General features: G+C 40.8%; 1 protein-coding gene across 1 annotated transcript in view; it reads left to right on the forward strand.

The window, feature by feature from the left end:
- LOC126473606 (F-actin-uncapping protein LRRC16A) overlaps positions 1-23,834 on the forward strand; it is a 517,910-nt gene that overhangs the window by 388,389 nt on the left and 105,687 nt on the right. Inside the window, exons 22-24 of the mRNA XM_050100768.1 lie at positions 8,298-8,385; positions 22,414-22,560; positions 22,968-22,988. Of these exons, the coding sequence (XP_049956725.1) occupies positions 8,298-8,385; positions 22,414-22,560; positions 22,968-22,988 (256 nt within the window). The remainder of the gene's footprint in view (positions 1-8,297; positions 8,386-22,413; positions 22,561-22,967; positions 22,989-23,834) is intronic.

Here is a 23,834-nt window from a genome sequence, read left to right on the forward strand (position 1 = left end):
TCAGCGATATCTAAAGATGACAATAAAAAATGTTTCGGACAGTGAAAGCACCAGTGGGACAATTATATTATTTGTAATGGAGAGTATTTTGAAGGGGATAAGATAGTTTCATAAACAATTTGAAAATATATGGCTATTACAAAAAAAGTTCCTTTTTTTGGGGGGGTGGGGGTGGGGGGGGGTGGGGGTGGGGGTGGTACCTCCTCATATGCCTAAGAGTGGTTGCTTGTCATTTTGGAGCATTATAACGCACGGAAATGGCTGTGATGCCAGATGGCCCTCGGCCTTGCTGTGGCTGGCTGGCATCCGTGGGTGCAGCTCCTGATTGGAATGGGTGGTATCAGGGCAGATGCTTTGTGCATAAAGCATATCAAGCTCCAAAAATACGACCATTCCCCTATGTCCGTCTCATCAAGTGGTAACCCATCCTTAAATGCTGCTGCTTAAGACCGCATGGCTTTCTCTTCCCTGGCAGGAGGGCCAGGCTTGCCAGCTTGGTGTGAAACAGTTTCCCCACTGCCTGGTCTGTACTAGGACAGATGTGGAAAATATCAAAGACAAGTTCGGCAAAGTGAGGTCTCTCAGTAAGATATGGTCAGGTTTCCTGTTGATAAAAACTACTTCTGCTGCATTTCTTTGTGCTTATGATCATTTTGGGGATGCTCCACTGTCCATTACACCTCCCCCGTCTTCAAATAAGGTTCAGGGAGTCATGTTTCATAGGGACCTCATCCTTGAACTGATGAGGATCTCCAGGCCCATCTGAAAAGACTTTAATTTTGCTCGGTCTGTGCAGGAAGGCCATAAGGACAACTGTACCTGTAATGGTACCTTTATTCTGGCTTTCAAGAGGGTTATGACGCTCCCAGAGAAGGTCAAGGTTTTGTGTTGTTAATGTGACGTGAAGCTGTACATCCCGGTGCCCATGAGATGCTTTTGGGGCTTTCATTTGAGACGCGTCTTACCGTTGTATGGTGGACCCTCTATGTGGTGACTATGGACACCCACTCCATGAGGGCAACCCATATGTTCCACTATCCTGTATGTTAATTGTCACAACAGTAACTCTCCATGGTCACCAGATTGCCCACCTTATAAGAAAGAAAAGATGATAAAAGGGTATAAGTCCCTGGATCATTTGTCTTACACTGAGACTCATTAGAAATTTGACTTGACTTCATCCTGCATGAGTGACTTGTAGTTTTGCCTCTGTTGCATCCATTCTCCCTCCTCCCTCTTCTTTACCACAGACCCATCTCTGTCTCCTCTCTTCCTTCCCTGCAGCTCTCTTCCTCTCCCCTCTGGGTGCCACTCCCGCTCCATGGCCCATGGAATTCCTGCTACCACAGCTCAGCCGAGGGAAGCATAGTCGGCGCACCCCGAGGTCGCCTACTCTCTTTTTATTCCGGATCTTCCAGAAGCCTACTCTCCTCCTATGCCCTGCCCTCCTCAACCTATGAAAGAAAAGGAGGAGGAACATACGTACCAGGACAAGGCTCCCTGGTGCCCCTGTAGATGGCATCTCCCCCCTCACAACCTGAGCCTGACATCTTTTTTATGGATGTCACAATGTCGTCAGCAGTGATGGATGGTCCGGTGGCATTATTCGCTCCAGCCTGTTTTGCCTCCCATTTGGATACCCACTCCACGATTATTCAGTGGAACTGAGTTGCAATCCCTTATTGCCTTTTGTTTGGGAGCTTGTGTTGTTCTCCAGGAATCTCATATTACTAATGCTCATTCACTGACCCTTCGTGAGTTCCATGCTTTCTGTTGGAACTGGGTCAGCCCTCTGAGGGCTTCCAGTGGTGTCTGCACATTAGTCCTTATGGATATTGTTATTAGATAGATCCCACTTCGTACACCATTTTGGAAGCAGTTGCCATTCAGATCCAGTTGGACTCTGCAGTCCAGTCTGCAATCTCTATCGTGGTTTGCGACCCACATCTGCTGTCCTAACTGCCCTCCTTCAGCAAACTCCCCTCTCCATTCGACGTCATTATATGTTTTAGTACCCATCACTATTTGTGGGGCAGTGCTTCCTCATCTAGTCAGGAGCTCCTCGTTGGCCAATTCGTAGTGTACCGTGACCTTCGACTTGTTATTGATGGTTTCCCTACTCATTTTAGTGCCACCTGTGGCACTTTTTCTGCCATTGATCTTTCACTCTCTTCCCCTCCCCCTCCCCTTCTTCCTCTCTCACACAGATCACCACATGATGACCTCTGTGATAGTGATTCTCTCGTTTTCTTCCTGCCTTCTGCTGACCAGGCTACCCCGCTGGGCTTTCCATTGTGCTGATTGGCTTCTATATACATCCTAGGTTGTGTTTCTGCATTCTTTGTAAGCTTGTATTGATGAAATTGTCCGTGATCTGTCCAGTAAGATAATCAGCACCACTAGCATTTCCGTTCCCCACTTGACAGTCCTTGTTTGCTATTGGCCAGCTCTTTGGTGGAGCATGGCCATTGCCACTGCTATTCGTAATTGTCTCACACCTTGCAACATCGTAAGTGGCACCTGTTCTCTGCCAGTCTTTTTACCTATAAACGTCTTCTTGCCGAAGCTTGTTACCTAATCAAATGGATGTGTTGGGAACACTTTGTCTCCTATCTATGTTCTTGTGTTACACTCCGCACTCTCCAAGGCTGTCAGTGGCGGTCTTCCATTCTGGCCTTGCCCTTCTAAGTGGTGTTTGTACAGATCCATCAGTTCTAGCGGATCATCTCGCAATCCATTTTCTGACAGCATCAGCCCCCTACCCAGCTACCTTCCTCCTCCAGAAACAGCCGGCTGAAGCTATCGGCTTATATTTCACACTTGTCAGATGGAACCCTACAATGAACCTTTTACTGAATGGGAGCTTCTTCTGGCCCTCTCTTCTTCCCACGATTCAGTTCCTTGCCCTCATTCCATCTGTAACCAGCTGTGTCAGCATCTCAGTCCTCCACAACACCTCCATGTGTTTAATAGTATTTGGTTTCAAGTGATTTTCCCCTCTCAGTGGAGAGACAGTACCGTGGTTCCTGTCCTTAAGCCCAGCAAGGATCTGTTGTCCCTTGATAGTTACTAGCCCATCAGTCTGACAAGTGTCCCCTGCAAGTTACTAGAGCAGATGGTGGCTCTTTGGCTCAGTTGGGTCTGTGAGTCCTAACATCTTGTCCCAGTTTCGTTCGATCTTCGTAAGGCCTATGACACAGCTTGGCACCATCACATTCTTCTTTGTCCACCAGTTCCTGTCATTTAGATTCTGGGTTGGCACTGTTGTCAGCTCCTTACTAAGTCTTCTCAACCCCGCTATTAGTGGACTTGTGGCCTCTGCTGGAGTGTGGGTCACCCCTGCTCTGTATTTGGATGAGTGCTATATTCGGGCTAGCTACCACTCAATGGCCTCTGCAGAATGACAGTCAAAAGGTGCTATCTGGCGTTCTTCCACATGGACACACTCTCACAGTTTTCAGTTCTCTCCCCTTAAGTCAAGGTTGGTGCATTTCTGTCAGCATACTATGGCCCGTCCTGATCCAGAGCTCTACCTCCTGGACGGGGGTCCCCCAGTTCCATTTCTTGGGTCTTATTTTTGACAACAAACTTACTTGGTTGCCCCGTCTGAAGGTTGATTGTGTAAATGCAGTGTTCTTCACTTCCTTGCCCACACTTCTTGGGGCACTGATCATTCGACCCTTCTGTGCCTTTACCAAGCATTAGTTCTTGTGTGGACTGTAGTTGTCAAGTTTAAGGATCAGCTGCCCCTTCAAAAATGGTTCAAATGGCTCTGAGCACTATGGGACTCAACTGCTGAGGTCATTAGTCCCCTAGAACTTAGAACTAGTTAAACCTAAGGACATCACAAACATCCATGCCCGAGGCAGGATTCGAACCTGCGACCATAGCGGTCTTGCGGTTCCAGACTGCAGCGCCTTTAACCGCATGGCCACTTCGGCCGGCAGCTGCCCCTTCCACGCTGCTCCTGTTGGACCCCGTTCACTTTCATGTTATCTGTTTATCCACCAGTGTCTTTCTCACTAGCCCTGTCGATCGTCCTCTGGTTGATGCTGGAATCCCTTCTCTTTAGATTCAGCATTCCCAGCTCCTGATTTCCTATGCCATCACTATCCCACTCTTTACCTGCTCATCCCTCCTATTCTATTCTTTTCGCAATGGAGGGTCATCGACAACCTGGTGCCTACACTTCAGACTTCTGTCTCCCCTATGTTTACTCTTCCTCATGTTCTCTCACGAACCACTCATCCCCCATCCCCAAATTCTGTTATGTATAGACCAAATGAGTGGCCTTGAGGCTATTGCTATATTTTTTCTGCCATCCCTTGATCTGTGCCATCCGTGGCTTCGTCGCTGATCTTGGTGCTGCTGCTTGTTCAATTCACTTCTTTCAGATTCCTGACCATGCATGTATCCTGGGTAATGAATTTCCTGATCATATGTCTAATAAACTTCGCACCACCCAGGAGACTCTCATGATGTGGCATTCTTCCCTCTGCCTCTCCTGGCAGAAATATAACATCCTCTTCATATTGGCAATACTAGGTTGACCCATGGTTTATACTCTACAGTTAGCCACCTGCCACTGCCCCCCCCCCCCCTCCCCCCTTGTGGTGGTTGTGGTACTCTGCTCATAGTGGACCATATTTTGCTGGACTGCCCCCATCTTATGGCCCTTTGTACTAAATATGCCCTCCCACCTCCCTTGTCTCGGGTGTTAGCGAACGGCCCTTGCATGGTTAACGTGTGTCCTTTGTTTTCTTCGTGATGGTGGTTTGTACTTTCAGGTACAAACTGTTGAATTTTTCTCTAGAATTTGCATCCCTCAGTTAGTATAGGCAGTGATTGTGGAGGCCTCGACTTTCCCTCCACACTGGCCAGGTTCTTCCCCCTTTTCCCTACATTTTGTCTGGTTTGTGGTGCTGTTTTATTTCCCCTTCCCTTGTGTGTTCTTCCCCTAGTGTTGTCCTTATTGTATCGTGATAATATTAGGGTGTAGTGTGGCTGTCGGGATGGGTCAGTGGCAGTGCTGGTGCCCCACCGCGCATACCGTTTCTAGGACACCCCTGCTCACCATGTTTCCATCCATCCCCCTCCTGTACTTTCCTCGTCCTACTGCCCGGATGTCCCTTTTCCCTCTTTGTTTGCATGTTATGCCTTCCCTATGACTGAGCTGCGCTGTTAGTGTTCTTCCTCCCTTGATTTCCACCATTATAGCTTATGGGACCGATGACCTCACTGGCCCTCCCTCAAATCAACCAACCAACCAACCAATCCTGACAGTGGACACTTATCGACTACTCACACTATGGTAGTAATTAATGGACAGAAATTATTTTAGTTAATTATTTTTTATGTGCCAAGAATACTGGCTTCTTTATGAAGGTTAATTTATTAATCAAAGTTGGCACTGAGAACATTATAAGAATTGGCCTTGGTGGCTAATTTGATTGAGAATCCTTTTTGAACTAAACCCATTGTTTGAAGTAAGTGAGAGTGAATAAGGTGGTTAACTTGCTTGATTTCATGAATTTGAATAAACAAAAGTAAGATTCCCAATCTTATCATTTACTGAAACAGCATTAGCCGTAGTTCCCTATTGCAGGGAAGACGGCACCAACCTTACAATAAGTGCACAATGAGAGAAATTTTGTAATTGCATTTCTGATTTTGCAATTGTTGCATAAAATGCAAGTTATGATAAGGTGTGGTTACAGTGTGTACAGTGTATGTTGAATGCTTAACAATAGCAAATTTGAAAACAGATTTCTTGCCAGTATTTGGACAGTTCCAAAAATTGCCTCTCAATCCTTCTTAAAAAACCTTAATCCTACTCCCAACATCACCACTGCTGAAGCCCAGGCTATCCGTGATCTGAAGGCTGACCGATCCATCGTCATTCTTCCGGCGGACAAGGGCTCCACGACCGTGGTACTTGATCGTCGGGAGTATGTGGCTGAGGGACTGCGTCAGCTTTCAGACAACACTACTTACAAAGTTTGCCAAGGTAATCCTATTCCTGATGTCCAGGCGGAGCTTCAAGGAATTCCCAGAACCTTAGGCCCCCTACAAAAGCTTTCACCTGCCTCCATCAACCTCCTGACCCCACCGACACCCCGCACCCCCCCACCTTCTACCTTCTTCCTAAAATTCACAAACCCAATCATCCCGGCTGCCCAATTGTAGCTGGTTACCAAGCCCCCACAGAACGTATCTCTGCCTACGTAGATCAACACCTTCAACCCATTACATGCAGTCTCCCATCCTTCATCAAAGACCAACCACTTTCTTGAACGCCTGGAATCCTTACCCAATCCGTTACCCCCAGAAACCATCTTTGTAACCATTGATGCCACTTCCTCATACACAAATATTCCGCACGTCCAGGGCCTCGCTGCGATGGAGCACTTCCATTCACGCCGATCACCTGCCACCCTACCTAAAACCTCTTTCCTCATTACCTTAGCCAGCTTCATCCTGACCCACAACTTCTTCACTTTCGAAGGCCAGACATACCAACAACTAAAGGGAACAGCCATGGGTACCAGGATGGCCCCCTCGTATGCCAACCTATTTATGGGCCGCTTAGAGGAAGCCTTCTTGGTTACCCAAGCCTGCCAACCCAAAGTTTGGTACAGATTTATTGATGACATCTTCATGATCTGGACCCACAGTGAAGAAGAACTCCAGAATTTCCTCTCCAACCTCAACTCCTTTGGTTCCATCAGATTCACCTGCTCCTACTCCAAATCCCATGCCACTTTCCTTGACGTTGACCTCCACTTGTCCAATGGCCAGCTTCACACGTCCGTCCACATCAGACCCACCAACAAACAACAGTACCTCCATTATGACAGCTGCCACCCATTCCACATCAAACGGTCCCTTCCCTACAGCCTAGGTCTTCGTGACAAACGAATCTGCTCCAGTCCGGAAGCTCTGAACCATTACACCAACAACCTGAAAACAGCTTTCGCATCCCGCAACTACCCTCCCGACCTGGTACAGAAGCAAATAACCAGAGCCACTTCCTCATCCCCTCAAACCCAGAACCTCCCACAGAAGAACCCCAAAAGTGCCCCACTTGTGACAGGGTACTCTCCGGGACTGGATCAGACTCTGAATGTGGCTCTCCAGCAGGGATACGACTTCCTCAAATCCTGCCCTGAAATGAGATCCATCCTTCATGAAATCCTCCCCACTCCACCAAGAGTGTCTTTCCACCGTCCACCCAACCTTCGTAACCTTTTAGTTCATCAGACACATTATACATTAGCTTTCCTACAACTTCTGCAGAGTCTTCTATGTTGTTATGACTTCACTCACATAAATGGTCACATTCTTGATTTAGACTGTTGCTCAATACAGTGACAATTTGTCGTCATGTACCATTTGAATTTCCCCCACCATCACAGGTCTTCTGAATTATGTTGGTGAACGCTGTACTTGAAAAATGTCTCTTGTTCCTATTCTCCCTCTGATACTTGTCTCTCAGCTTCCTGTTTCCACCCTGTTGTCCTCAAACTGGCTCTTGTTCCCCATATCTCTCTTTTTGTTTCACCCCAACTTTCTCCTTGAAATCGTTCCTGTCACCTGTTTATTTTCTATGTTCTGTATGCTTCCCCCAGTATTTGCTTCTCTCACTTTTTCGCCATGTTCCTCCTCACATTCCCAACTCTCAATGTCCACCCGCGTTTCGCTACTTACTCCAGTTCAGCACAATCTTTTGTAGCCCCTATCCATCCCATTCCTCCCCTCCTCCTTATCGCCCCATTCATTTCTACACCACCCATCACATCAAGGCTCACCACGTATTTCAGTCAAGTGTTAGGTTCAGAAGAGAACAGTGGCAGATTTTGTGTGTGTGTGTGTGTGTGTGTGTGTGTGTGTGTGTGTGTGTGTAACATCATGTTTGCCTTTTTTGTGCTTGTCTCATTTAGTGAGCAGTAACTGTTTTCTTATTTATATACATATATAAATATGTCTTGTATTTTCCATTATTGTATTTAAAGGAACTCTTTTATTTCATTTTTTATTGTATACTTCTCTCATTTGAAGTGTTTTAACCTGTGTAATTGGCTATGTTTACTGTCCTATGTACTACAAAAACAAACTATTTACCACATAGCATATTTGATTGATACTATTAACAAAGATTTGTGAAGCATAATTGAATCATTTCATTGTGGTATTGCTGACATGATGTATGCACTAAGCTACTGAAAGACACGTACCATTCTTTTGTGTGCCAAGTTATTTTAATATGGCTTCTCTTAAACCATTTTTTTTTCTTCCAGTGAATTGAATTTGGCTGTGGCTGCCCGTGTGTCAGACCGCATTACAGATGAAGTCATAGAATCACTGTCGAGGAGTTACAAAGCATTGGTGAGACAGTATACTAAGTAGTCCTTACAAAATCCAAATAGAGATTTTGTATTATTTATTTAAATTGGTTAGACGCATAGAGTATCACACAAAGTGAACTACGATCTGCGGTTGCCATTTATCGTACCCTTCCAGAATTGTTTCATCCCCTCGCTATGTTGAGCTTGTCACTTGTCCATCCATTTTCCTGTAGATCTTTTGGGTTTTTCCTCTGGTGCAACCACCCAGCAGTGGATCTTCTGTCTGAAGATATTTCAATGTGTGATGTCTGCGGATGTGATGTTGGCATTTTTGAGATCAGTTTGAACTTGTTTGATCCAAAGTGTTGTCGCATTTAGTTTCTATGAGTACATTAGAATTTTCTGTGTTAACCTGTTGTCATCCGCTCTCATGATGGGTCCATAGAACTTCAGTTGTCATTTGCGTAAGTGTTTCAGTGTTTGTGTATTTTTCTGTTGTGTTTGATTGTGTCTGTATTCTTTGTCTGTGACCTTTGGACACAGGATTTTGCGAATGATTTTCCTTTGAACTTTTTTGATGTAGTCACGATCCCTTTGGGTTTGATGACAGTCACATATCATCTATTTTTTGTTTTGAAATTCATGCACCTTTTGTTGTAGAGTTTGCAATTTTCCCGTACGCTTTTCGTATTTTGACTTCACGTGCTTTTTGGGCTAATCTTTCTGTTCCAGTGGGTTCGATGATTTTGCCCAAGTATTTAAAGTGATTGATTCTGTTTATTGTGCCTTATACTGTAATTAAATTTTCTATTTAGATGCATTTTGTGGCCATAAATTCCGTTTTTTTTTTTTTTTTAAGGAGATTTGGAGCCCATCTTTTTCAGCGCATTTTGTGAGCACTTCGATCTGACGAATTGTTGTTTGTTCATCCTCCGAGAGGATCGCAAGATTGCGAGTGAAGGCTAAACATGTGACATTGATTTTATCCCGTTTTTTTCCTAAAGTGATGGGTCTCCAGCTGTTTTGTTTTTTCAGTTCAGTTTCCCATTCTTTGATGACCTTACTGAGAACAATGTTGAAGTAGTCTATGCTGGTTTTGATGAGGAATGGTTGGAAGATTTCTCAGCTGAACTTGACTTTGGAAGTTGTGTCAGTTAGGGCTTGTTGGATGAGTCACTGTGTTTTGTATTATTATTATTATTATTATTATTATTATTATTATTGTTATAATTATCATCATCAGTAGTAGTAGTAGGAGCAGCAGCAGCACAAGCAGCAGTCTTTCTTGTTCTCTTGCTATGTTACAATAACACTGAGTTATCTGGATTCTGCTTAAAGGAAGTCTATAGTTGGCACAATGAATGTTTACATTTTCCTCTCCATTTCTGAGGATGCTAGGACCAATTGACTGTGAGATATCTAATGAAATATGACTTAATACAAGAGGTACTAGATGGCACACTTTATTAGGGGACTGTGTGTTATGACATACACTGAAGCATCAAAGAAACTGGTATAGGCATGCGTATTCAAGTACAGGGATATGTAAACAGGTATAATACAGCACTGCCGTCAGTAATGCCTATACAAGGCAACAAGAGTCTGGCGCAGTTGTTAGATTGGTTATTGCTGATAGAATGGCAAGTTATCAAGGACTTAAGTGAGTTTGAACATGGTGTTATAGTCGGTGCACGATCGATGGGACACAGCATCTCTGAGATAGTGATGAAGTGGGCATTTTACATATGACAATTTCACGAAGGTGTTCAGGAAATATAGATTAGACAGAATTGGTGGTGGAGTGTTTGTGTCTGTCAGTAGTGGTTTATCTTGTAGTGAAGTCGAAGTAGATACTCCGTGCAAATTGGTACGGGTGGAGGTTATACTTAACAGCCGAACTAAGTTAATAATTGACTCCTTCTACTGACCCCCAGACTCCAATGATATAGTTGCTGAACAGTTCAGAGAAAATTTGAGTCTCGTAAAAAATAAATACCCCACTCATACGGTTATAGTTGGTGGGGACTTCAACCTTCCCTCGATATGCTGGCAAAAATACTTGTTCAAAACCGGTGGTAGGCAGAAAACATCTTCAGAGATTGTCCTAAATGCTTCTCTGAAAATTATTTCAAGCAGTTAGTCCACGAACCCACACGAATTGTAAATGGTTGCGAAAACACACTTGACCTCTTAGCCACAAACAATCCAGAGCTAATAGAGAGCATCATGACTGATACAGGGATTAGTGATCATAAGGTCGTTGTAGCTAGGCTCAATACCGTTTCTTCCAAATCCACCAGAAACAAACACAAAATAATTTTATTTAAAAAAGGGGATAAAGTGTCACTAGAAGCCTTCCTAAGAGAGAATCTCCATTCCTTCCGAACTGACTATGCAAATGTAGACGAGATGTGGCTCAAATTCAAAGATATAGTAGCAACAGCAATTGAGAGATTCATACCTCATAAATTGGTAAGAGATGGAACTGATCCCCCATGGTACACAAAACAGGTCCGAACGCTGTTGCAGAGGCAACGGAAAAAGCATGCGAAGTTCAGAACAATGCGAAATCCCGAAGATCGGCTAAAATTTATAGACGCGCGAAATTTGGCACGGATTTCAATGTGAGATGCCTTTAATAGGTTCCACAACGAAACATTGTCTCGAAATTTGGTAGAAAATCTGAAGAAATTCTGGTCGTATGTAAAGTACACAAGCGGCAAGACGCAGTCAATACCTTCGCTGCGCAGTGCCGATGGTACTGTTACCGACGACTGTGCCGCTAAAGCGGAGTTATTGAACGCAGTTTTCCGAAATTCCTTCACCAGGGAAGACGAATGGAATATTCCAGAATTTGAAACACGAACAGCTGCTAGCATGAGTTTCTTAGAAGTAGATACCTTAGGCGTTGCGAAGCAATTCAAATTGCTTGATACGGGCAAGTCTTCAGGTCCAGATTGTATACCAATAAGGTTCCTTTCAGATTATGCTGATACGATAGCTCCCTACTTAGCAATCATATACAACCACTCGCTCACCGACAGATCTATACCTACAGATTGGAAAATTGCACAGGTCGCACCAGTGTTTAAGAAGGGTAGTAGGAGTAATCCATTGAACTACAGATCTATATCATTGACGTTGGTTTGCAGTAGGGTTTTGGAGAATATAATGTATTCAAACATTATGAATCACCTCGAAGGGAATGATCTATTGATACGTAATCAACATGGTTTCAGGAAACATCGTTCTTGTGCAACGCAGCTAGCTCTTTATTCGCACGAAGTAATGGCCGCTATTGACAGGGGATCTCAATATGATTCCGTATTTCTAGATTTCCGGAAAGCTTTTGACACCGTTCCTCACAAGCGACTTCTAATCAGGCTGCGGGCCTATGGGGTATCGTCTCAGATGTGCAACTGAATTTGTGATTTCCTGTCAGGAAGGTCGCAGTTCGTAGTAATAGACGGCAAATCATCAAGTAAGACTGAAGTGATATCAAGTGTTCCCCAGGGAAGCATCCTGGGACCTCTGCTGTTCCTGATCTATATAAATGACCTGGGTGACAATCTGAGCAGTTCTCTTAGGTTGTTCGCAGATGATGCTGTAATTTACCGTCTAGTAAGGTCATCCGCAGACCAGTATCAGTTGCAAAGCGATTTAGAAAAGATTGCTGTATGGTGTGGCAGGTGGCAGTTGACGCTAATTAACGAAAAGTGTGAGGTGATCCACATGAGTTCCAAAAGAAATCCGTTGGAATTCGATTACTCGATAAATAGTACAATTCTCAAGGCTGTCAGTTCAACAAAGTACCTGGGTGTTAAAATTACGAACAACTTCAGTTGGAAAGACCACATAGATAATATTGTGGGGAAGGCGAGCCAAAGATTGTGTTTCATTGGCAGGACACTTAGAAGATGCAACAAGTCCACTAAAGAGACAACTTACACTACACTCGTTCGTCCTCTGTTAGAATATTGCTGTGCGGTGGGGTTCCTTACCAGGTGGGATTGATGGAGGACAACGAAAGGGTGCAAAAAAGGGCAGCTCGTTTCGTATTATCACGTAATAGGGGAGAGAGTGTGGCAGATATGATAAGCGAGTTGGGATGGAAGTCATTAAAGCAAAGACGTTTTTCGTCGCGGTGAGAACTATTTACGAAATTTCAGTCACCAACTTTCTCTTCCGAATGCGAAAATATTTTGTTGAGCCCAACCTACATAGGTAGGAATGATCAACAAAATAAAATAAGAGAAATCAGAGCTCGAACAGAAAGTTTTAGGTGTTCGTTTTTCCCGCGAGCTGTTTGGGAGTGGAATGGTAGAGAGATAGTATGATTGTGGTTCGTTGAACCCTCTGCCAAGCACTTAAATGTGAATTGCAGAGTAATCATGTAGATGTAGATGTAGAAGGTACCGTGAGTATCAGGAATCCAGTAAAACATCAAATCTCTGACATCACTGCCGTCGGAGAAAGATCCTCAAGAACAGGGCCAATGAAAACTGAAGAGAACTGTTCGACATGACAGAATTTTGACTCTTCTGCAAATTGTTGCAGATTTCAATGCTGGGCCATCAACAACTGTCAGCATGTGAATCATTTGATGACTTCATGACACAGAGCATTATGCCTCGCCAGGGTCCATCAACACTGACATTGTTCTATTGACTGGAAACATCTCGCCTGGTCAGACGAACCTCATTTCAAATTGTATCGAACAGATGGACCCAATGAATCCATGGATCCTGCATGTCAGCAGGGGACTGTTCAAGCTGGTGGAGGCTCTGTAATGGTGTGGGACGTGTGCAGTTGGAGTGATATGGGATCCCTAATACGTCTAGATACGTTTCTGACAGGTGACACTTATGTAAGCATCCTGTCTCATCAGCTGTATCCATTCATCTCCATTGTGCATTCTGATAGACTAGTGAAATTATAGGAGGATAGTGTGACACATCACACATCCAAATTGCTACAGAGTGGCACCAGGAACATTGTTTTGAGTTTAAACACATCTGGCCACCAAACTCACCAGACATGAACGTTATTGATCATATCTGGGATACCGTGCAATGTACTCTTCAGAAGAGATCTCCATCCCTTAATACTGTTATTGATTTATGGACAGCCTTGCAGCCTTCAGACATTAGTCGAGTCCATGCCGCGTCATGTTGTTGCACTTTAGCATGCTCCTGGGGGCCCTACACGATACGAGGCAGGTGTACCAGTTTCTTGGCTGTTTAGTGATTTAGCACACAAACATTGCCTAGTCTTCCAACCCCACAACCAATCTTCAATTGTTTCCATATGATGAGAACGCATTTCATCAGAATCAGTTATTTTGGTGGCAGCTACAAACGTGCTCCTGTGCTCCATCTGAAAGTGTTCTGTACGGAAAAAAAAATGAGACCAATGCTGTAAATTTGATTATGGACCAAATACATTCAGTTAGTGGTGCTTGCTTTCTAGGTAGGGAGGTAGTCATTCACTATGAGGCTATGCAGGACCTTTGATGTTTTCCCCATCCAGCTGTTCACAAGAAGACATCTGTAGTAAACATCTCACACACTGCCGAGTTGATCAAGTAAGCTGAAAATTGTTGCAGCAGGAGGAAGCACATGTAAAATAAAAAATAGTTGTGCCCTAATACACCATGACGGTTAGCTCCATACTAATGTGAGCAGTCTTTATTTTGTTCTGCAAAGTTCTGTATTTTGTAATCTTTACGAATTTGCAGAAAACGATTAAGCTCTGTGACATTTTACCTTGAGTACCCTCCAGATTTAGTTTATTGTTTGAATGAGATAAACTTACGTATTTTTAAAACTTCTAAACTAACGAGCTCCATAAAATAATATGGTCATGTTATGTTAATCAAGTAGGACAAAATTATGACAGTTTCCAAAATTATGACAGTTTCCAAAATTATGACAGTTTCCCAAATTATGACAGTTTCCCAAATTATGACAGTTTCCCAAATTATGACAGTTTCCCAAATTATGACAGTTTCCCAAATTATGACAGTTTCCCAAATTATGACAGTTTCCCAAATTATGACAGTTTCCCAAATTATGACAGTGTCCCAAATTATGACAGTGTCCCAAATTATGACAGTTTCCCAAATTATGACAGTTTCCCAAATTATGACAGTTTCCCAAATTATGACAGTTTCCCAAATTATGACAGTTTCCCAAATTATGACAGTTTCCCAAATTATGACAGTTTCCCAAATTATGACAGTTTCCCAAATTATGACAGTTTCCCAAATTATGACAGTTTCCCAAATTATGACAGTTTCCCAAATTATGACAGTTTCCCAAATTATGACAGTTTCCCAAATTATGACAGTTTCCCAAATTATGACAGTTTCCCAAATTATGACAGTTTCCCAAATTATGACAGTTTCCCAAATTATGACAGTTTCCCAAATTATGACAGTTTCCCAAATTATGACAGTTTCCCAAATTATGACAGTTTCCCAAATTATGACAGTTTCCCAAATTATGACAGTTTCCCAAATTATGACAGTTTCCCAAATTATGACAGTTTCCCAAATTATGACAGTTTCCCAAATTATGACTGTTTCCCAAATTATGACTGTTTCCCAAATTATGACTGTTTCCCAAATTATGACTGTTTCCCAAATTATGACTGTTTCCCAAATTATGACAGTTTCCCAAATTATGACAGTTTACAAAATTATGACACTTTACAAAATTATGACACTTTACAAAATTATGACACTTTACAAAATTATGACACTTTACAAAATTATGACACTTTACAAAATTATGACACTTTACAAAATTATGACACTTTACAAAATTATGACACTTTACAAAATTATGACACTTTACAAAATTATGACACTTTACAAAATTATGACACTTTACAAAATTATGACACTTTACAAAATTATGACACTTTACAAAATTATGACACTTTACAAAATTATGACACTTTACAAAATTATGACACTTTACAAAATTATGACACTTTACAAAATTATGACACTTTACAAAATTATGACACTTTACAAAATTATGACACTTTACAAAATTATGACACTTTACAAAATTATGACACTTTACAAAATTATGACACTTTACAAAATTATGACACTTTACAAAATTATGACACTTTACAAAATTATGACACTTTACAAAATTATGACACTTTACAAAATTATGACACTTTACAAAATTATGACACTTTACAAAATTATGACACTTTACAAAATTATGACACTTTACAAAATTATGACACTTTACAAAATTATGACACTTTACAAAATTATGACACTTTACAAAATTATGACACTTTACAAAATTATGACACTTTACAAAATTATGACACTTTACAAAATTATGACACTTTACAAAATTATGACACTTTACAAAATTATGACACTTTACAAAATTATGACACTTTACAAAATTATGACACTTTACAAAATTATGACACTTTACAAAATTATGACACTTTACAAAATTATGACACTTTACAAAATTATGACACTTTACAAAATTATGACACTTTACAAAATTATGACACTTTACAAAATTATGACACTTTACAAAATTATGACACTTTACAAAATTATGACACTTTACAAAATTATGACACTTTACAAAATTATGACACTTTACAAAATTATGACACTTTACAAAATTATGACACTTTACAAAATTATGACACTTTACAAAATTATGACACTTTACAAAATTATGACACTTTACAAAATTATGACACTTTACAAAATTATGACACTTTACAAAATTATGACACTTTACAAAATTATGACACTTTACAAAATTATGACACTTTACAAAACTATGACACTTTACAAAACTATGACACTTTACAAAACTATGACACTTTACAAAACTATGACACTTTACAAAACTATGACACTTTACAAAACTATGACACTTTACAAAACTATGACACTTTACAAAACTATGACACTTTACAAAACTATGACACTTTACAAAACTATGACACTTTACAAAACTATGACACTTTACAAAACTATGACACTTTACAAAACTATGACACTTTACAAAACTATGACACTTTACAAAACTATGACACTTTACAAAACTATGACACTTTACAAAACTATGACACTTTACAAAACTATGACACTTTACAAAACTATGACACTTTACAAAACTATGACACTTTACAAAACTATGACACTTTACAAAACTATGACACTTTACAAAACTATGACACTTTACAAAACTATGACACTTTACAAAACTATGACACTTTACAAAACTATGACACTTTACAAAACTATGACACTTTACAAAACTATGACACTTTACAAAACTATGACACTTTACAAAACTATGACACTTTACAAAACTATGACACTTTACAAAACTATGACACTTTACAAAACTATGACACTTTACAAAACTATGACACTTTACAAAACTATGACACTTTACAAAACTATGACACTTTACAAAACTATGACACTTTACAAAACTATGACACTTTACAAAACTATGACACTTTACAAAACTATGACACTTTACAAAACTATGACACTTTACAAAACTATGACACTTTACAAAACTATGACACTTTACAAAACTATGACACTTTACAAAACTATGACACTTTACAAAACTATGACACTTTACAAAACTATGACACTTTACAAAACTATGACACTTTACAAAACTATGACACTTTACAAAACTATGACACTTTACAAAACTATGACACTTTACAAAACTATGACACTTTACAAAACTATGACACTTTACAAAACTATGACACTTTACAAAACTATGACACTTTACAAAACTATGACACTTTACAAAACTATGACACTTTACAAAACTATGACACTTTACAAAACTACGACACTTTACAAAACTACGACAGTTACCAGTGGAGGAGCTTGAAGAACACACACACACACACACACACACACACACACACACACACACACACACACACACACACAGAGAGAGAGAGGGGGAGAGAGAGAGAGAGAGAGAGATTCTGCTACAAACTTGGCAAAACATTCTCAGAGACATTTCAGATACTTAGGCAAGTATATGGGAGAGGACTGTATGAGTCGCACACAATGCTGTGAGTTTTCAACAGGGCGGAATGTCGGTCTGTGATTCCAAGCCTGGACGCCCTTCCACATCAACGGATGATGACCAAGTGGATATTGTTCATACTGCGATTCATGGATATCATTGTTTAACTGTTTGGGAAGTTGCTGAGGAGGTGGGCATCAGCGTAGGATCCTGCCATCAAATTTTGAGTGAAAAACAAGAATTGCATCAAGTCAGTGCAAAATTCGTACTGCATTTGTTGACTGAAGACCAGAAACAGACCTGTGTTGGAATGTGTGTGCAACTGCTTGCTGCTGTTAATGACAATGAAAACTTTCTTAAGAACATCATAACAGGCAATGAGATGTGGGTGTACAGCTATGAAGCTGAAACAAATATGCGACCGTCGCAGTGGGTGGGCAAATGGTCAGCTCGTCCAAAAAAAGCACATGAGTCAGTCGGAGATCGAGGTGATGCTGGTAGTGTGTTTTGACGTCAAAGGCATCGTCCATCATGAATTTGTGCCACACAGTCGGATGATTACCAAGGAAGTCTACCAGGGAATCCTAGTACACAGGACTAGGCCTGAATTGTGGGAAAACCAGAGTTGGATGTTGCATCATGACAGTGCACTAGCTCATACGTCACTCCTTGTCTGCAGCTATCTAGCGAAACGTCACATTCCCTCCGTGCCCCATCCACCGTATTCTGTGGATCTAGCCCCAGCAGACTTGTCCCAGTTTACTAAACTGAAAAAGACGTTGAAAGAACGTTGTTTCTAAGCTGTAGAGGAGATAAAATACAATGCGACGTGTGTCATCCCACAAAATGTGTTCCTGGAGGCATTCCAAAACTGAAAGAAATGATGGGAATGGTGTGTTGCCAGTAGAGGGGACTATTTTAAAGGAGACAGTGCTTAAAATGTTGTACAATAATCAATAAAGCTGATGCAGCAAAAGTTAGGTTTCTTTTTGAACACACCTCATATTACTTTGTAGTGTTTTGGTTTTATTGCTTCTTCAGAAATTTTGTTTTCAAGGTGATTAAGCAAGATGTTGGTCAGCAGGCCAATTATGGGTGACCCCATGGGAGTCCTTCCTGTTGGAAATTTTGTCCTGTGATGATGATGATGATGATGATGATGATGATGATAACATTCAGGATAGTAGAGTCTTCTTGTGTCTGTATTTGTGGGACAATATTTGTCTGTCTTAGCTATCTTTCAATTATTTTGATTCTTTCTTTAGTTGGTATGTGGATGTATATTGATGTGATGTCAAATGAGAGTAGTGTAGCTGTGTTGAGTAAATTCGTATCTTTAAATTTGTTGATTAGATAATTAGTGTTTCCCGAGCTTCTGTTGTTTTTATAAGTGTAGTGTTTTTGTAGAAATGTGTGGTTTGTTGGAAGAATTGTGAAAGTGATCATAGGTCTCATTGAAGTATTGGGCTTGTGAATCTTTGACAGACCACTCACTGAGTGTGGGTGACCTGGGATTCTTTTGTGTTGTTCTCTTTATTTGACTTTGTGAGAGTGTAGATTAGATGTTTTTGGTAGTTTTTGTTTGTCTCTTTGGAATCGTTGGATGGCATCAATTTTAGCTTTGTTATTTGGTTTTCTCTTATGAAATTTAATATTTTATCTGTATATTCCTTTTCATACATGACAACCAATGTTCTTCCCTTGTCTGTCCTCATAATCATTGCATTGTGTGACTTCAGCTTTTTGTGTATGTGTTTAGCTCTTTCCTCCTCTTTGGTTATTTGTTATCACGTACAGTATTTTTGTTCTTCCTAATCATCTGTCTGATTGTTCTGCTATTAATTCTTTGGTTAGCTCTGGATTGAAATTTCCTGTATCTTTCTGTTCTTCCTATTCTATTATATATTTGCTTTCTGTAATGATGTTTTCTATTGTTTTTGTGTGATACATGTTTAGATTGTGTTTGGGTCCCTTTTGGAGTAGTTCTTTTTCTTGTGTTGGGAACTGTAATTCAGCTGAATTCACAATTCTTGTATAAAATGTATGTTTCATATGCTGGTTCCTGTTCCTCCTATTGGGTGGGTTTGTGTTTAACAGTTTTCTTTAGTTTCTGGTCTTGTTTCACGATTTTATTTTCTGTTTATGCCTGTATGTGAGATTTTGCCTGCTCAGTCATTTCATAAAGTATTGCAGATTGTTTAATGTGATTGCGTAGTAGTAATTGTGTTTTATCAGCAATATTAGGAAAGATAACTTACCGAGTTGCAGACAGGCACAACGAAAAGACTGTTACACATTATAGCTTTCAGCCAAAGCCTTTTTCAGCAAAGAAAACACACAAGTGCAACCCCCCCCCCGCCCACACACACACACACACACAAGATTGCTACCACAGGTAGCTACAACGTAAATGCAACTATTGCGTGAATAGCAATCTAGAATGGGTTGATGGGTTGGGGAAAGGGGAGGGATAGCAGGGTACTGTTTGCAGAAGAGAAGAGCACCGTAGTGCAGGGGCAGCCAGGTGCAGATTTGGAGGGGGGGGGGACATGGGGAGTGGAAAAGGAGAGGAGGGAAGCAGGGAAGGGGAAAGGACAGGCAGGCACATTGGCACAGGGCAGCACACAAAGAGGGTGGGGGGAATGTGACAGGTGATAGGACTGGGAGGCAGAAACTGTTGGGTGGGAGTTGTGGGGACCTTACCATAGGTTGAGGCCAGGATAATTTTCAGAGTGGAGAATGTATTGAAAGAACAACTCCCATCTGCACAGTTGAGGATGGATGGAGGTGGGGGGAAGGGGGGTCCAGATAGCTCAGATTGTAAAGCAGGCATTGAAATCTAGCCTGCTACTGCAAGATGCATGTTATGCTACACAGTGGCCTACTTTGCTCTTTGCCTTAGTTTGGCAGTGGGCTTTCATTCTGGTGTACAGCTAGTTGGTAGTCCACAAACTCTGTTGCAACCATTGCACAGCATTTTATATTTGTATGACATCCAGCCAGCTGTGCACCAGATGAATGGTCACTACTAAATTGTGGCCAAGATCATAGTACTCCACCCTGTGGCACAACCATGCAGCTGAATGTAACAGGCCTGATTTCAGTGGCTGCTTCATGACCCAGGCAGTCTGGATCCTCCCCTCCAACACCAGGTATTCTGAACTGCACAGATGGGAGCTACCATTAGGACATATTCTCCCCTCTGCCACAAGCTTTTCTGAACTGCACAGATAGGAGTTATCATTAGAACATGTTCTCCCCTCCCAAAATTGTTCCGGCCTCAACATGTGGTAACTTATTGTCCCCTCACCCTCCACCCAGAACTCTCCATTCTTTCGTCCTGTCACCTCCTCCCTTTCCACAATCCCTCACTCTCATTGACATTGTACCCACCCATCATTTCCCCTCCCTTCTCCTCTCCTCTCCTTTTCCTTTCCCCATCTTTTTCCCCACACTTCACCTCCCAGTGCTGTTCCTGTCAGTCTCTAATCCTTGTACACCCCAAACAGTCAGCGCTCTTTCCTCCTGCCACGCATACCCTGCTACTCCTATCCCTTCTGGCCCCACTCCAGACTGCTATTCATATGACACTCGCATTCCAGTTGGAGCTGCCAGTGGTAGCAGTCAGGTGTGCATGTGGTGTGCTGGTGTGCTCGCTTGTGTGAATGTGTGTGTGTGTGTGTGTGTGTGTGTGTGTGTGTGTGTGTGTGTGTGTGTGTGTTTGTTTTCTTTGCTGATGAAGGCTATGGCTGAAAGCTATGAAGTGTAAATATGTAATAGTCTTTTCATTGTGCCTGTCCGCAACTCGTCAGGTCATTTTTATGGTGAGTAGCAATCTAGCCCTTTCCTGATGTTGGTGGTACTCCAACCTGCTGTTTCCATTGTTTGTAAGTGTTTTGTATATCATTCTGTTGAGCAGTCATTTCTTTGAGTGCAGGGATTGTATTTTCTTTCCAAGCCAAGAAAATTTTGCTTTTCTTTTTGCAAATTGTGCAGCAAATGACATTTTTTTTACATTAATCTTGACATATTCAGGAATAACAGTTTTAGATAAACATATTTTGTTAAACCTTATATTTCGTATGGTTTGGTGTAGTTACAGTGCTCTATCCCTAGACTGATTGAAGAGCAACAAGGGGAATGCCTGACAAGGCACTGAAACAATCTTATTGGAGTTTTGAACTCCCTTCCCGTGCATGCAGAAAATAACAACAAATTAAGGATGGCTCCATCTTTTTACAAGTAAAACAGACTTAGTATTATGTTTAGGTTAATAAATATGTTACATCAGATTTTGTTGTTATTTAAATTATTTATGCACTTTACCTTTTAACTTACAGTGCGAATGTCCTGTGGCTGCCAACCGAAATTGGCCACAGATCTAAATTATTACACCATGTCATCTGCAAACATGAGGGTTATTAGGATGTTGAATTTTGTTTATAATCCAATCTTTAAAATGTATGTTCAGGTGAAAATCATGGCATATGCTTGGTTTTGGCTTTATTATTGTAGTATTTGGCCAGTCCTGATCTGGGACAAGTTTGTTTTCCTGTGCCAAATGTGTTTTTGTGTTGTTGCATTTACCTGTGGACATTGATAAAATTTTTTGTGAAGCTGAAGCATGGAGAACTCTTATGTCTACTTTGTAGGGAGGGAGAGGGAGGGAGGAAAGAAGAGAGAGAGTGTGGGGAGGGGGGGAGGTGTATAGCTGTGATACAAAAGACAGAACCAGATAGACAATATGAGGTAACTGGATGGAAGAAAGATGTTACCCTGCTCTTTGGAGGACATCGCCGAAAGATTAGTCTCATGTATGTATCTGTCAATGACTCAGTGCCTGGACACTACACACTGAGATGTTACCTTTACTCCTTTGGTTATTTGTATTCAAATCATAACTTTCTATTATCATGGAAAAAATAACCTGTGAATTTCTGTACGGTTGTTGCATGTGAGTGAATACTTGTTGGTGACATATGCTTTTGTTTTGTTCACAGGTTGGTGATACAAATGAAAAGCGTTCTTCAACACCAGATGTATTGAGAACCAGGTCTCGTGTGAGTTCGGGCTCGTCACGCAATGATCCCAGTGACACCTTCTCCACAGCTGACACCATTAGCCAACGTTCGGACCAGTCACCAATGGTATGTCAACCTAATTTTTTTTTTTAACTTAAATAAAATTTGTAGTGTTTCACTATGGTATGTTAGCATTCTAAACCAAATAATGAAAAGAGAAAGAAATATATTCTGCTCTGATGAAAGGAACGAGAACTATATATGTTGATCTAACAGTTGAACATAAAGTGTTATTGTTTCATGATTCTTGCATAATGGTTGAAATAAAAACAATGCTAAGTTTTTCCCATGCTCCTTAAATGTGAAATTTGATTATTTCTCAGTTTCCAAGATATTTCCAAAACTGAGGAAGCTCACAACTTTTAACTATGTGTCACTATATGTATTAAATTTGATGTAATATACTGTATGTTGATTGGACACTAATAAACATTTTTATATTTTTCCCACTTTAAACTGAACCATTCTATCAGAAATTGGAGTATTTAAACCTCGTAAGTATGAGCTATGGAATAAATTGTATATAACTCATTTGATCTCTAACGATTAATAACACGCATGAATATATGGATGAGCATGACAATTGTAAACTTTTGTCAAGTATTACATTCCTCTCATGTTGTTTCATAATCACAAAACCTCTTTGGTTCTTTTGACATGCATCATATATTAAAAACAGCTGAATAATTTTTCTGTAGCTACCTTTGCAGAGACATAATGTATAGCATCTTCATTGATTTGTACTTTCTGAATGCACATTCTGTTCACAGCACAGTATGTTAGCGTGTAAGTTGCGTCTTTTCTGTGTTGCCTTATTTGTCTAGCACATAAAAATCTATAAATTGTTAGTAGACACTGTGTTGGCATGTTCATTCAGTAAATGGAAAAAAATTGTCTTGCATTCATAAATACTTGCATTCTTAAAAAAAATTGCACCATTACATGAACTGTGTAAACATTTGGAAAAGAGGTTTAGCATTATTTATTGTCAATGTTTTGTAATGAAGTAGTATTTCTTTAGGAGGACATGTGAGAGAATGTCTCAGTTAGATAAGGAAAAGACAAAGAATAGTGAAAAGTTCAATATACAACCCACAAAATAAAGAATACAAAAGCTTACCTGAGCTAATGTATTTTTACTCCTTAATGGAGTGCATGCTGTGATAAACATATTTGATGCCTTGAAACCAAATGTAGCATGTAATTGAAACCTTTTTGAAAGTGTGGAATGGAAAGGTACTAGCAGCAAGTTGATTAACTCCTGATGGTGATTTAGAAATACACAGAAGGGAAGCAGTGTACTCTCCACGAAAAAGTAGATGTTCATGCTGAGTTCCTGA

The sequence above is a fragment of the Schistocerca serialis genome, chromosome 4, assembly GCF_023864345.2.
Source record: "Schistocerca serialis cubense isolate TAMUIC-IGC-003099 chromosome 4, iqSchSeri2.2, whole genome shotgun sequence".
NCBI lineage: Eukaryota > Metazoa > Arthropoda > Insecta > Orthoptera > Acrididae > Schistocerca > Schistocerca serialis.